At 31.2% G+C, this 14066-nt stretch overlaps 1 protein-coding gene across 2 annotated transcripts in view; it reads right to left on the bottom strand.

The window, feature by feature from the left end:
* LOC106692640 (pancreatic triacylglycerol lipase) overlaps positions 1–14066 on the bottom strand; it is a 119672-nt gene that overhangs the window by 4440 nt on the left and 101166 nt on the right. For both annotated transcript variants that reach the window (XM_014438695.3, XM_014438694.2), the window contains exons 3-8: positions 11760–11886; positions 7331–7565; positions 6038–6112; positions 4568–4799; positions 3247–3474; positions 523–694 (exon numbers count right to left, since the gene is read on the bottom strand). In XM_014438695.3, the coding sequence (XP_014294181.1) occupies positions 523–694; positions 3247–3474; positions 4568–4799; positions 6038–6112; positions 7331–7565; positions 11760–11886 (1069 nt within the window). The remainder of the gene's footprint in view (positions 1–522; positions 695–3246; positions 3475–4567; positions 4800–6037; positions 6113–7330; positions 7566–11759; positions 11887–14066) is intronic.

Below are 14066 nucleotides of genomic sequence, written 5' to 3'. Positions count from 1 at the left end.
TCCCTAAGGAGTTTTTTAATGGAGAGTATGAATAGTATGGCTGGAGATGGCTTGCTGGCTTATGATAAATTATTATAGAAGAGTTAAAGGTAGATATTTTTGTATCCTTGTGTAACTGTTCAGGCAACATATAGAATACTTAGTTCAAGCAAAATTAATATTTAACATTACATAACAACTAAAATTATTAAATTCCTTGGATATTTAAGTTCTTAACAGAGGACTATTTCAAGGTTATAAGTTTGTTGCTAAAGTAATATAAGTTTGTGTATATAGCCATGACTTTGTGACAAATTATTCTTATAATTATGTTTAATATTGTAAGTAGAAAGAATCATTACAAATTAATGATAGACTCCAACATTACTCCCAGTTTATATTGAGATAGTCATATAGTGAGATCAAATAATTGTATTTTATTTATTTTTATTAAACTTTTTCTATTAAAAATACAGTCTAAAAGATGGTAAAATTTTAATTAATTAATTTTAACATATTACATAAAAAATTTAATTTACTCACCCCATATTGGGACATGATTTTCCCTTGCATGGAAAGCATTCACCATTCAAAAATGCATCATAAGAATGACATGGTACAGCTGGAAACTGACAACGAGGGGAAACACTGTCTGTAAAAAATTTATAAGCTCGACGATGGTTGCACAATGATCTTGCTTCCAACGCAGCCCCAGCTATGAACAAAATAACCTAATTATTTTTATTTATTTATATAAAGTTGTAATATAAATAATAACTACAGTACTAGGTAATAATGGAGAATTATACATACATCAGGAGAAAGAAGAGGATGATAAGGCAAAGGATGGCAATAATAAAAAAAATATTGAGTAGTTTAATTAATTAATTAACTGTAGCCATAAGTCATCTCTTTTGAGTTCTTGAAGCCCTCCTGGGGTCCACCCAGCCTCTTAATTGGGTATCCTTAATTGGGTAAAAATCTGGCGGTTGAACGTGATTCCGACCAAATCACTTCCTTGCACAACCGTTGGTCTAGTAACAGTACTTCTTTACAAAGTACTGAACCCCTGAACCTCCATGGGTTGTAGCGGTACAGATTTAATTTAATTTTTTAATTGATTAAACTTGTTCATAAGTAAGAGATATAATACCAGAGTAAGTAGTTCTTATTGAGTATGAATCAAAAAGTTTTGGCTCAGCAATAATTTAAGAAGGTTTATGATTGTAGCACTCCAAGGGATTATACAAATCTCTTTTGTTTTCGAAGCAGTATACTACCCAGACAGAAGGTAAGAACAGAACTTTTAATGAGTGATTGAACTTGGGGTATGAGTAGAAACATTATTGGTATATTGTATCATAGAATCAAGAAGTACTGACTAAAAATGGAAAAAAATTCAGACCTTGTACAATAGGTAGTAAAAAGGACACTGGATTCCCGAGATTTTTGTAGCAGTATAACTTCCAGTATTATTGAGAGGTCAGAGTTGGTCACAGAATAGTTTAATGTGGTTTACGAGTTAGTGACCCAGAGCCTCAGCTGAATGCAGATACCTCAATAGAACTCTAGTAGCAAAGAATGAAGATACATTCAGTCCATGCACTTACGTTCACTTTTGTCTTTTGAATTATCAGGTGAAAGAGGAGGATGGCAGGCAAAGGATATAGTATGCTAAGAGAATGGTAGGCAAAGGGGATGGCAATTATTATAAAAAAATTTAGATAGTGATGACGAAAGAAATCTGTCAAATGTGGGGGAAGATAAAAATCTATATTTTTGATACAACTCTACCGACGTTGGCCCCAATTAAGTGGAGTAACCCTAAGGAATCTTAACAGAAATTGGATGAGGTTAGGTCACAAGGGATATCCTCAAAGATCTTCAGTGACTGTTTAAACTTGTGGCTACTACTAGGGCAATCCAACTGACCAAATCTGGATAAGTTTTTGTTCCCATAGAAGATGAAACCAACATCATCAAGATTATCCAATGGCCGACTTAAAGAGCCTGGCATTCAGGTGAAATTGTCGATAAAGAGAAAATCTAGGTTTGAAATGGGAGTTACTCTCTGTTGGATACCACAATAGCTCTAATAAGTACTGCTTGTGAAATAAAATAAAATATTGATTCCAAAACCAGATGGTACAACAGACCTTATAAGACTACTATTCAGTTAAGTGGCCAGGAATAAAATCATGAATCATCGGGTTCTGAAGGGTTTGATCTATGAAGAAGAAACGAATGTTAATCTTTAAAAACCATCTTGATATTCCTTACTGTCTTATACAAAGAGTACTGAGACCTTGATTTCTTGGCAGAAGGTAGGTAGGTATTGAAGGACACATTGATAAAGGCTATCTAGTAAGAAAAAAAGGACAAAGCAAAGTGTGATTATTTCATTCAAAAGTAAGTAGCCAAGAATACCTAGGGTATTCCGTATGAGGTGCTATGAGAAAGTTAACTCCCACAGTGTTAACTTTCTCGTAGCCACCTGACACATTATCTAAGCATCAAGATACCAAGGCAACCATTCTTGAAGAGGAGGCTAAAATATTTGTGTCTTTGACATTTTCCAGAGGTGACCAAATTAAAAAACAATGCAAACATTCTATATTTCCATGTTACATTCTATGTTCTTTACTATGTTTTTTTGAACCACAAAGAGAAAAAGAAAATTGAAAAAAAAATGTATTTTGTCCATTTTTCATTTAAAAAAAATAGCTATAAGCTTTAAGAGTATAGAGAATGGAGTATAGAGATACCCTAGTGGGTTCAGCTAGTCTCAGTGCTATGTTACCCTTGGTTAATAGATCTAGTGATTCTGACATATCTCTGTAATTAAATAAAATTATACTCAATTATAAAAAAGCTCTAATAGTCAGAAAATGACAAAACTAAATACAGGTAATGTGGTACTTCACAGGATTGGACTAGTTTCTTTTATGTATATGTTAAAATGTCAACAACTAAAAATTAAATACACAGGATATTTTTCATAATGACTCCAAGGGACAAGGCATATTCAGTAATTATAGTTGATAGTAGTTGTAACCAATCACTAAAAACATCATGTTAGTATGAAATAGGAATTTAGGGTCAGAAAATATTTGACACTATAGCCAATACATCATTATATCCGTGGATGTTATAAACAATATCAAGAATACACTCTTGAATCTATTAAAGTATCTAACTAAATTAATATAAGATATTACAAGAATGAGTATAAAAAAGAATTTTATTGTTCATTTGATTGGCACTTACACCAAATAATATCAGTGAACGCTCCGAGAAAAAGATTTGTGCATCCTTTCTGCATGCGCCCACCATTAGGATAAAAATCTACATGTCCCATTGGTTGCCATGACCCTAAACCTCCAAGTATTAATGTTTCTCCATTGGAATGAATTACATCCACAAATGTAGCATCTGTTGAGTCTAATCTGTCTTTTGGGTCCTGGGATTCGAACAAAGGTCCAGCTGGGTCCAATCCTGAAAAAAATATACATATATTTATTAAGTAAATAGGTTTTGAATCAAAAATCTTCCTTGAAAATAAACTTAATTATTATGCATTCAATGATCATCATATTTATATTTGCCAGATGTTTGCTTTGGCTTGACAAGGATCTAACTAACAAAATTGGAAAAATTGTGTTTTTCCTTAGAAATCACTCAGAGCAAAGCTGTCATAGCTTCCAAATAAATTTCAGTGCCATCAGTTGAAAAAAAAAATAGTACTGTGATGTCTGGAGAAAACTTTGTATAGGCACATTGTGGGATTAATGCAACTAGATGTTAGCAAGGATATTTTCTATTTTGAAAACTGTGTTAGATAAAACATTCCCCTCTGCCTATGCCCATGTGTACATACATATACTTATTATGAATCTGAATTATTTTCCGATAATACTTATTTAGAAATATAGTCATACATAAGTAGCTACTACATAGTGTGAGAATTAAAGGTACCATTCAGATTAAGCTAATGAGGTCTCCTCTGAGCTTTTTCAGGGCTCTATTAGTATTTCTTTACTTGAGAGCCAAGTATTTTTGGAGTTGTTACTTAAACTGCCTTTCATCTTCCTTTTTCCCTCAGCCTTTTTTTCTGCAAGGTCTGGAGATAGGTGCTCTCTGCGTTTTTGATTCCTTTACAATGACTGGTGACTAGTTCCCTACAGCATTACAGTAACCTAGAAAGGACTGTTTTCCTCGATTTATCTTAGTTCTTCATTATTCTAGCCTATCTCTTTTCTACATAACTAGCACTGACAGTACTAAACATTATAGATACATCTTCTCTAAGATCATAACAAACACTATTAATACACCTATAATGAATACAACATACAAAAAAAAAAATCTATATATCATGGATGTAATAACCAGATAGCTGATCGCCTAGAAAAAAAAACAGTAACCTTACTCCATGTATCATAAAGATACCTCACCCAAAAATAGGAAGAAGAGGATACCCAGGGAAAAGAAAGGATTTTATGAAAAATAATTTTAATAAATATTCAACTAAAAAATAGTCTTTAAAGCTAATTTTATCTGAAATTGGATATTCTTAAATTTCACCTACCAGTTATTCTATGTACTGATCCCAGTTCAGAGCCAGCAAAAGCTGCCGCATGAGCTCCAAGGGAGAAACCGATCAAATGTACTTTTTTAAGATCAAGTCCCAACTTTTCTTTCATGCTTCCTAACAGCAAGGAAAGTTGTCTTCCAACCAAACGAGTGTTTGCAGCAGCCCGAACATAATTGGGAAATGTTGCTCCTGATTCCCAGTCCACACAAAGTACATTACAGTCATTCTGTAAATAATCAACAAATAATAAAATACAGTGATATAACTTTATTCTAAATTAGTATACTACTTAACATTCTGTACATATAGTACAAAGGTGTTTGGTACAGAAGTTGTCTGAATCTAGATTTTACAGTACTGTAGGGAGATAATGTAGCACTGTACTCCTACTGCTTGGGTTTATTCTTCTGCATTAAATACTTTTGTTTTGTTTTTTAAATTGATTAGAATCAAGAACATTGTGATTCCCAACTAAGCCCATTAATGTTCTGTAGAGAGCAAATATATTGTAGCTAACCATGATTTGAAACAGGTTTGTTCAGGATTTGAACTCAGCTAATCTATCTGCTTTGCCAACTTGGCTTAATAGTGGTGATGAGTTTGGCTTATTGTTAGACTAAGCCTTTCCTACTTCATCCACCAGTGTTGGAATTAACTGTTATTAGATTAGTTAAAAAATAAAACTAATAAAAAACTACTCCACCATGAGGCTAAACAGGAAATATTTATTTTAATATTGATGCTACATGGTTTTAGTATTGGTAGTACAGTCTTCAGGTATCTAAATATTTAAATATCTGGTAAAGAATAGATAGAGTTAAGACTAAGACTGCATAAAACCTTGGTACAACTTAAAAAAAATATATACTAAAATAAATAACTATTTGCAAGCCTATGATACAGAAGGAACAAGAAATTTATAAATATCTTATTCTTTTCTACCTCTATGAAATACAATTTCTATTATTTCACGTATTTACTCAAATAACCTCATGAAAAAAAGCATTTCGGGTTTAAATCAAATATTTTCCAGGACTTGTTTTTAAATGAAAAACAAGAATTGATGACACCTTAACACTTTAATCCGGCCCATTAATAACACAGGAGTGGAAAGAGAGATGGACATTTGGTTGGTTTTGATATCCCCTATCAGGTTCTGGAGGTAAGGCAGATTGCATAAGGGATTCACAAATGATTCCCATTTGCCAGTGCGTTGTAATTATGTAAAAGTATGGCAATCACAACCGGTAGGCCTATAGAGTCTAAGTCATCTTGTACCTGATTTTTTACATGAAAATTTTTGAGAAAAATAATTCAATTAGTATTATTAAAATATTATTGTCGAAATCCAATCAGAGATTTGCTAGATGAATGATTCCTGCCAGAATCGAAGATTACTAGCAAAACTATTCAGAATAATATATTTCATACAACTATTTTTTGAGCAAATAAAAATTAACTTACCACTGACATAAGGGCTGACCTCATTTCATAAACCCAAACATTTGAACATGAACTTCCAAATCCGTGGACAATCACCTATAAATATAAAAATGTTAAAAAATATATTAATTTAAGGATAATGATTTAGGAATTTGGGTATCTATTTAAAATTTTAACTGTTCTTCACCTTTTTTTGTCTCTAGAGAGGTCTGAAGACTGTTATTTTCTATTATTTATGAATTATATTATTCTTATTCAACCTCAATACATGTTTGTACTTATTGCTGAATTGTTAACTATTTTAATTTTGATAATGTATATAGATTACTATCATGTAAAAACATTATAGTTATGACTTCCTAATGTATGAATCTATATATATCTATCATTATCTTTTACTAAATTAATAATAATTTTTTTTTAAGGATATTATAATACTCAACAATAAAACAAAAAAGTTTAAAAGATAAAATGGTATATATAAAATGTATAATGTTTCATGAAAAAGTAAGTCCATTTTAATAAAAGAAGTAACAATGACGGGATAATAATATGATACTAAAATAATTAAACTATAAAATATTGTAAAATTAAATACAAATCAGAAAAAAATAATTACAAATGTTACTAAACATTTAAGCTACAGAAGAAACTTATTAGTGAAAGTTTTTAAGGCTGCATGACTGCACTTCATTGAATCTTTCTCTCTATTGGTCATACTGTTTTAAGACAGTTAAAAGCCAGTTCATATATGCAATATGCAAGCCTCATAAAAAAAAAAAAAAAAAAAAATTGGGACATTGTTTTCTATTTTTAAACATTTCCCACATTGTAAAGATTTATATGATATGTTAATAATTTTTTAGATAACAAATAATAATAAATATGGTTACTTTCACATGACGACAAGAATAGCAAACTATTTTTTTTTATTAAGAAACTCTGATATTTTATATCTATAACAAATATTGTTCTTATCTATCTATATATCTATTGACAAATAAATAAAACTGTATCAATATCAGAGCTCTGGTTTTGGTAAAGGCTCCACTATTGATCCTGTCATGAAGTGATTAAGGTATGCAGTACACATGCTTAGGCATGCTTCAGCATGTTAGCAGCTTTTGGAGCACAAACATCTTTCATGAAACTATTTGTATTTTTATTTCGAATAAGCATTAGATAGATTAACTTCTAATTAGAAGCAGAAGTATAAAATAAGAATAGAACATACAGTGGAAGAGATAAGATGAAGATGTGCTTATACTGAATATGTGCGTAAAGTAAAGGAATACTTATGTACATAAATAATACCTTTGTGGGAGCTGACATATTAAATGCTTTCTCAGCCCATTCAAAAGCTGAGGACATATTGAAGAAAGACACGTCAAGCAGAGGTGTTTCAGATCTCTTGGAGTATTTGGAGGAATAGACAAGGAATCTAGTACCAACATCTTCTGGCTTTGAAGGCACCATGTCCAAGTAGCCGCCATCCCTGAAGCAGCCAACCTCTGGGTAGCAAGTGCTTGTTTCTGAACGTTTGTACCGTCTGTTGACATGTTAATACATTTTTAAAAATTAAAGAAGACTTTACATTGTTCTTCAGAATGAAATATTTACTTTTTACAAATATTATGACTTAAAATTACGTTTTGGGGGCATTCAAACTTTAGTAATAAGCATTGTTGAATGTTCCTGTACTACATCAAAATACTTTGTTCCTTTTCCATTTTGTTGCCAGCTGAGTGCTCCTCCATTCCCAGGAACATATCCTATATCCGCTACTGATCCTCGATATAATAAGTAGGCGCGGGAAATTTTTTCGGCAGACATCATGGGCCCCTTTCCTCTAAGCTCGAGAGGAAATGTTATATCTTCTGATATTTGAGGATATATTTACTAGATGGGTTGGGTTATGCTCAATCTGGAAAGCAACATCTTCACTATTCATTTCTGCATTGGTATTATGATTACTGTATGGATATAGAATACCACAGAAGTTAATTTACTGACAACTTATATATATAATATTATAAAGAACTTTTATAAGCTATATCGTAAATGAAGTGGTTAGGGAGTTTGGGATTAAGATAAGGAATTCTTCTCGTCATCATTCTCAGATGAATCCTACAGAAGGGACAAATTGAAACATAAAACAGCTAAATCTTTCGTCTCTAGTGAAAAACAGCAACGATGAGATGGGAAACTTGGGGTGATCTAGTTTGATATTAACTCTTCGGATCTTTACGATTATAGAGTTAGACTATAGAAAAAATGTATTCCTAAATTTTGATAGAACGGTAAAGGCCACTTCACACGTCTCTCACGGGAGCCCGTAGAAGCTCACGAGGATTAATTTGTTCCTTGGGCCTCTAAAATATGCAAACATTTGGAAATCCATCATGAATGGAAGAAAGCTTTTGGAAGAAGAGCTAGCACAAATCCGTAATTTGAGACGAACCGAAAGGGTCATGGAGATCTGGTCATAAAGAAAACTTCCTAGCTGTCTTCAAAGTGTAGAAAAGTTTGCGACAAAATTAAACCCCAATTTTGAAGGTCCATATACAATCGTTTTAATTACAGCTGACGGATCCTGTATGTTGAAGGATCAGAATGGTAAATTGACAGGTTAAATTATTTCGTCTTCACGGGGAGGGTTGTGGAACGGTCTTGGTTCATTTCTAAGTTCTTTCGACGGGTCAATTTAAAATTATTTTAATTTTTAACCAGCGATGATGTTTTAATATTAATTTATTTGTAGGAAATGGAGGGGAAACAATAATACATTTTTCTCATAAGTCTCGTTCTATCTCACAAATTAAAAACTCTTGACGCATAACTTAATAAACCATTCATGATACAAAAACATTTCTTAAAACGTTTTAATGATTTACTATGTTTAAGTAGATTAATATCAAACAATATATTCACATATGATTCTGAATAGGTAAGACAGCGAAAGCAAGATGCATATCGTTGCGAAACTGTGATGAAAAGCTGATATGAAGTGAAATTGTGAAGAATTAGAAAGTTTCAAGCTAGATCTACTTAGTTATTTAGTTTAATAATTCTTCATCAAGTATGAAATCGAATCAATTTTCATTTTCCAAGTTTACAAAAATTGTTATAATAATGGATATTCAACTTCAAGAAAACAAGTCTCTTTAGGACCTGACTTCTGAGTTGTTTCACTCCTAGTAAGTCTAGGGTAATAAGTATAGGGTAGTAAGGAGTAGGGTCTAGGAATCTTGAAACGTGGATCCTCAAACTGTAAATCAATATTGCTGATTGTCAATACTGTTCAATTCAGAATTGAATTAACACCAAAGTAACAATCAAAATAACAATATCCTATTATAACCAGTTACCAATTGGCAGTGACCAGCTGTAGGGGTTATCGTTTTATTTTAAGAATTAAGTAAAGCATAGTTTTCAAGTCTGCTGCTCTGTACTAAAGCTCTCTTTGTAGACCCAACACGAGTCTGGTATATAGAAAATTCCTAAGGTAAAAATGCTTTCGTAAAAACTCTTGCAATTTATAATGATTACTGCAAAAGCATGTAATTTAAATATACATAGTATATACCGGTGTATATACTATGTATATTTAAATTATTATATTATTAATAAATGGAAGATGGTCCGAGTACGGTCAAAGAAAAACTGAAATAGTGACTAAACTATTTATATTGAGCCAACGTTTCGCCCCACGTTGCAGAGCTACATCAGGGGTAAAAAAGATACACTTAAATGAAGTAAACATAAATGAACAAAGTAAATGAAAAAAAAAAGAAGATATATGTATATATAGTTTACCGTAAAAATTAAAATATGAGAAGATGGTTGCGGTCAAAAAAAGAACAAATAGTTTATAACTATTTTAATGTCCGACGTTAAAAGTTACTTGCATTTCATTTGCAATTCAAGTATAAGTTATTTATTTTTATTGTATCAATAAACTAGTAAAAATAAATGTATTAATCAGCTGTTCAACCTTTCGCTTTGAACAGCCCTGCAAAGTGGGGCGATAAGTCGGACATTAAAATAGTTATAAGCTATTTATTCTTTTTTTGACCGCGACCCTGACAATCTTCTCATATTTAAAATAAAAAGATGTATAGTGAAATGTAAAAATTAAATTAGAATACTAAAAGGTTTTATACAATTAATGAAAACGGAAAAAAAGGAGAGATATAAAATACAGTACATACTAAAAGATAGAAAAAAGGGAATACAAGTAAATGAAAAAAAAAAAAAAAAGGTGTACAGTGACAGCCCTAATGAAGCCCTGCGACGTGGGGCGAATCGTTGGCTCAATATAAACAATTTAATCACTATTTGAGTTTTTCTTTGACCGCACTCGGACCATCTTCCTTTTGTTATTAAACACAGTAATCAACGATCTTTCAGAATTTACTTAATGTTGGTGATGAAAATAAATTTAAAAAAAAAAAATACAATAATTGACAAACATTACAATTAGGTCAAAAATTATTATCATTAGATGGTTCCAAACTAATCCTAAAATCACTCCAATAGTATTTAACAATTAGATAATCGAAGTATCATTATGACTGAAATCCATGATGATGCAGAATAACCAATAAACGTTATTACATTTGTTGCAATGCATAATATAAACATTAAAGTAGAAAAGAAAAAATATTGGAGATAGGTTAATAATGTTATAATTTTTACTTCAGTTAGCGTCATTCGTCAATAGTTGAAATCTTGTAACTCCCTAATAGATTTTTTTTCTTGAAAAATAACTCTGAAACTCTCGCAACATAGGTTTAAAGTTTCATTTAAAATTGATAACTAGCTATAGAGATCGAGCTGTCTTGAAAAATAGGGTATGCAAAACGACTGGAAGCGGTTATTCCATTTGTGCACAGCAGCATGTAAACCCTCTAACTTTATAAAGGAAAATGCGATTATTTTATATCGGTAAAAATAAACAGAAATTTATTTGAGATAGAGGACATGAACGGAAATGAAATAATTTTTTCAGATACTAACCACACAGCACAGCTCTACACCTTCTAGATCGGGATGTTGAGTTGTCAACGCGTTGTTGTATTTACAATCGCGTTGTAAATTCCATTGCTATAAACGATTTAATTAAGTTCCTGGAACATAGGAGCAATAAAAATCCTGGCGATCGAATGTAAATATTTTTCATATCTAAATTAGTGAGCAAAAGTTACTTGCATTTCATTTCTAGTTCAAGTATAAGATATTTAATTTTATTATTTTATTTTTATTTTCAAAATGATAATCATTATGTGTACAATTAGCCCTTTAGATCCCTTATCGTTTGGAAACTGACTTATTTATACTGAATAAACCGGAGTAGTTTTACTACAGAACATAATAGAGAATAATTATTCAATGTTCTGTGGTTCTAACCCCAAATTTTGATTTTGTTATTATGTATATATAGAGAAGTATGTGTAATATCTATCACCTTCATAATTTCATTTTTGCTAAGCTCCTTTGCAACTACGAGGAAACTCCACTGTACACGACCGCAAAAAAGTGAACTCAAGGCAATAAGATAGATTGATATTGAAACCTGAAGATTTGTACTAAATTTAAGGAAAAATGTGATATACTTTCAGTCAGTGCAAGGTTATTTTCTTTTTTTTTTCAATTGACTCTTCTTTTTATTTATTTTTTTTGGTTTTATAATATAGTGCATTTAATTTTTAAATGTGCTAGATAATTGTCTATTTTTACTTACGCCTTGTTGTGCTTTATCTCCCAATCTCTTATAGATTCGACGACAGCCTGGAATAGCTGTGGGTCATTGATTTCGTCTTGTGCTTCTTCTTCGGCGGTGGCCCAGACAGTACCCCCGTAGCAGCTTACTGTAACAGAACAATTTTATATTTTTATTTCCTCTCACTAAAAACGTTTATATCGCATTAGGAATAAAACCTTGTAAATTATGTACTAGCACCATTCAGCGCTAGTCGTGAATAATTATTCTGAGTGGTTACATAAACGAAAGCAGTGGACAGTTTAACATAATAGTAAAAAACAGTTTTTTTAAAAATTTTTAGTTGATCAAATTATCGATATACTTGTCAAATCTGACAGAAATCTAAAATGGACAAAAGAGTTTTATTTTTCTGTTGTTATAAGAATTCATAATTTTTATAAGTTTTTTCGAGGTGGGAATAACGAACATAAATTTTGTCAGTGCCAACATACAACAGTTTAACAAAATATTTCGGCTTAATTACTTAATTGCAGTGCTTAAATGCAATCGGGATAGATCGGGCGTCTCGGGTCAAAAATCGGATATTTCTTTTTTTCCTTTTACTCCTTTATTTATCTATAAAATTCATTAATATTTTTAATTGATTTAATGTTTACTATTGAAAATAATGATAACTGTTTATTTTTTTAAATCAAAAAAATTAAATGTACTTTATGTAAAGAATTTTTTTTTTAAATTCGTCATTTGAGCCCTGTCAGACAATTTTAATGAGGATAACAATCTATGTTAAAGTTCAATTAATTATACATTGACTTGGTGAGTTTAATCAAAATCGTAATATTCATTTTTTAGAAAAAAACAAAAAAAACAATTTCGCGCAGTCAATTTTATCAGAAATGTTTCTGTCACCCCCTAGCTAAACAACGACCTTAGTTGTGTAATTTCAGTTTCGAACGACTTTGAGCTAGGCTGATCACATACAGACACTGACTCTCAGAACAGTTTGCGAGACTAGGTTTTTTGGACACAGGGTTCTTCAAAAGATGTATTTCGGATTCGAAATTTTGGACAGTCGCAATACTTTCCATAACTATATGTATTACATAGATAAGTAAGTGAAAGTAAAAACAAAAAAATATATATGAAGAAGAGAGTTAGGGGTGCGGTCAAAAGAGAACAAAAATAGTTAACAACTATTTATTTACCGACGTTTCGCCACACTTTGTGGAGCTTCATCAGGGCTGTTCAAGTTTAGAGCTATTGAGATTTAATAAGTCTAAATGATGAGGAAGCTAAAATTACATTAGTGTTTGAATTTTTAAAAGCACATAGCCTTCTTTCTAAATTATAAATCCTCTTCGATTTTAATTTTTTTTTAATTTATTTATTTTGTTTTTTAATTTTTTTTACTTTTATCATGCCATAGGCGTTGATAACCAGAGGGTTTTACGCCTTTAAGCAACAATCAACAACAACAACTTAATAAGTCTCGTGTATGCTCAAGCTCTAAACTTGAACAGCCCTAATGAGGCTCTACAAAGTGGGGCGAAACGTCGGTAAATAAGTAGCTGTCAACTATTTTAGTTCTCTTTTGATTATATATATATTGAGAACAATTACTTCATATTCTTAATATTAAACATGCTCTTTTTGATGACACACAAGACATTTCCAAAAGAAACTGATAATTTGATCGAATTGGCGAGATTTAGGCATAATTCTCAACAATATGACAGTACAATATTACAGATCTATATAATAATAGTATTATTGAAATATGTAAGGTAATTAATTTAATAAGTAAAACATGATGGGCTTATAATTATTATGATCTAAAGTTAGGATTGATCGATTTTCAGTAATATATTTTGAGAATGGGCACAATTCCGTTACGACAACATATAATAAAATATAACGGGATATGATTGAAGATCTTTTTTTGTTCACCTACTAAAAATTCAATTACATTAGTGTTTGAATTTTGAAAAGCACATAGCCTTCTTTCTAAATTATAAATCCTCTTCGATTTTTATTTATTTTTTTTATTTTGTTTTTTAATTTTTAATTTCATTTTTTTTTACTTTTATCATGCCATAGGCGTCGATAACCAGAGGGTTTTACGCCTTTAAGCAAAAATCAACAACAACAACAACAACTTAATAAGTCTCGTTTATGTTCAAGCTCTAAACTTGAACAGCCCTGATGATGCTCTACAAATTGGGGCGAAACGTCGGTAAATAAGTAGCTGTCAACTATTTTAGTTCTCTTTTGACAGCACCCAAGACTATCTTTTTCATAATTTGACATTATAGGGCCAAATATATG

This window comes from Halyomorpha halys, unplaced genomic scaffold (genome assembly GCF_000696795.3).
Source record: "Halyomorpha halys isolate HHAL.00 unplaced genomic scaffold, Hhal_1.1 Scaffold64.1, whole genome shotgun sequence".
Lineage (NCBI taxonomy): Eukaryota > Metazoa > Arthropoda > Insecta > Hemiptera > Pentatomidae > Halyomorpha > Halyomorpha halys.
This window is presented reverse-complemented; position numbering and strand designations above follow the sequence as displayed.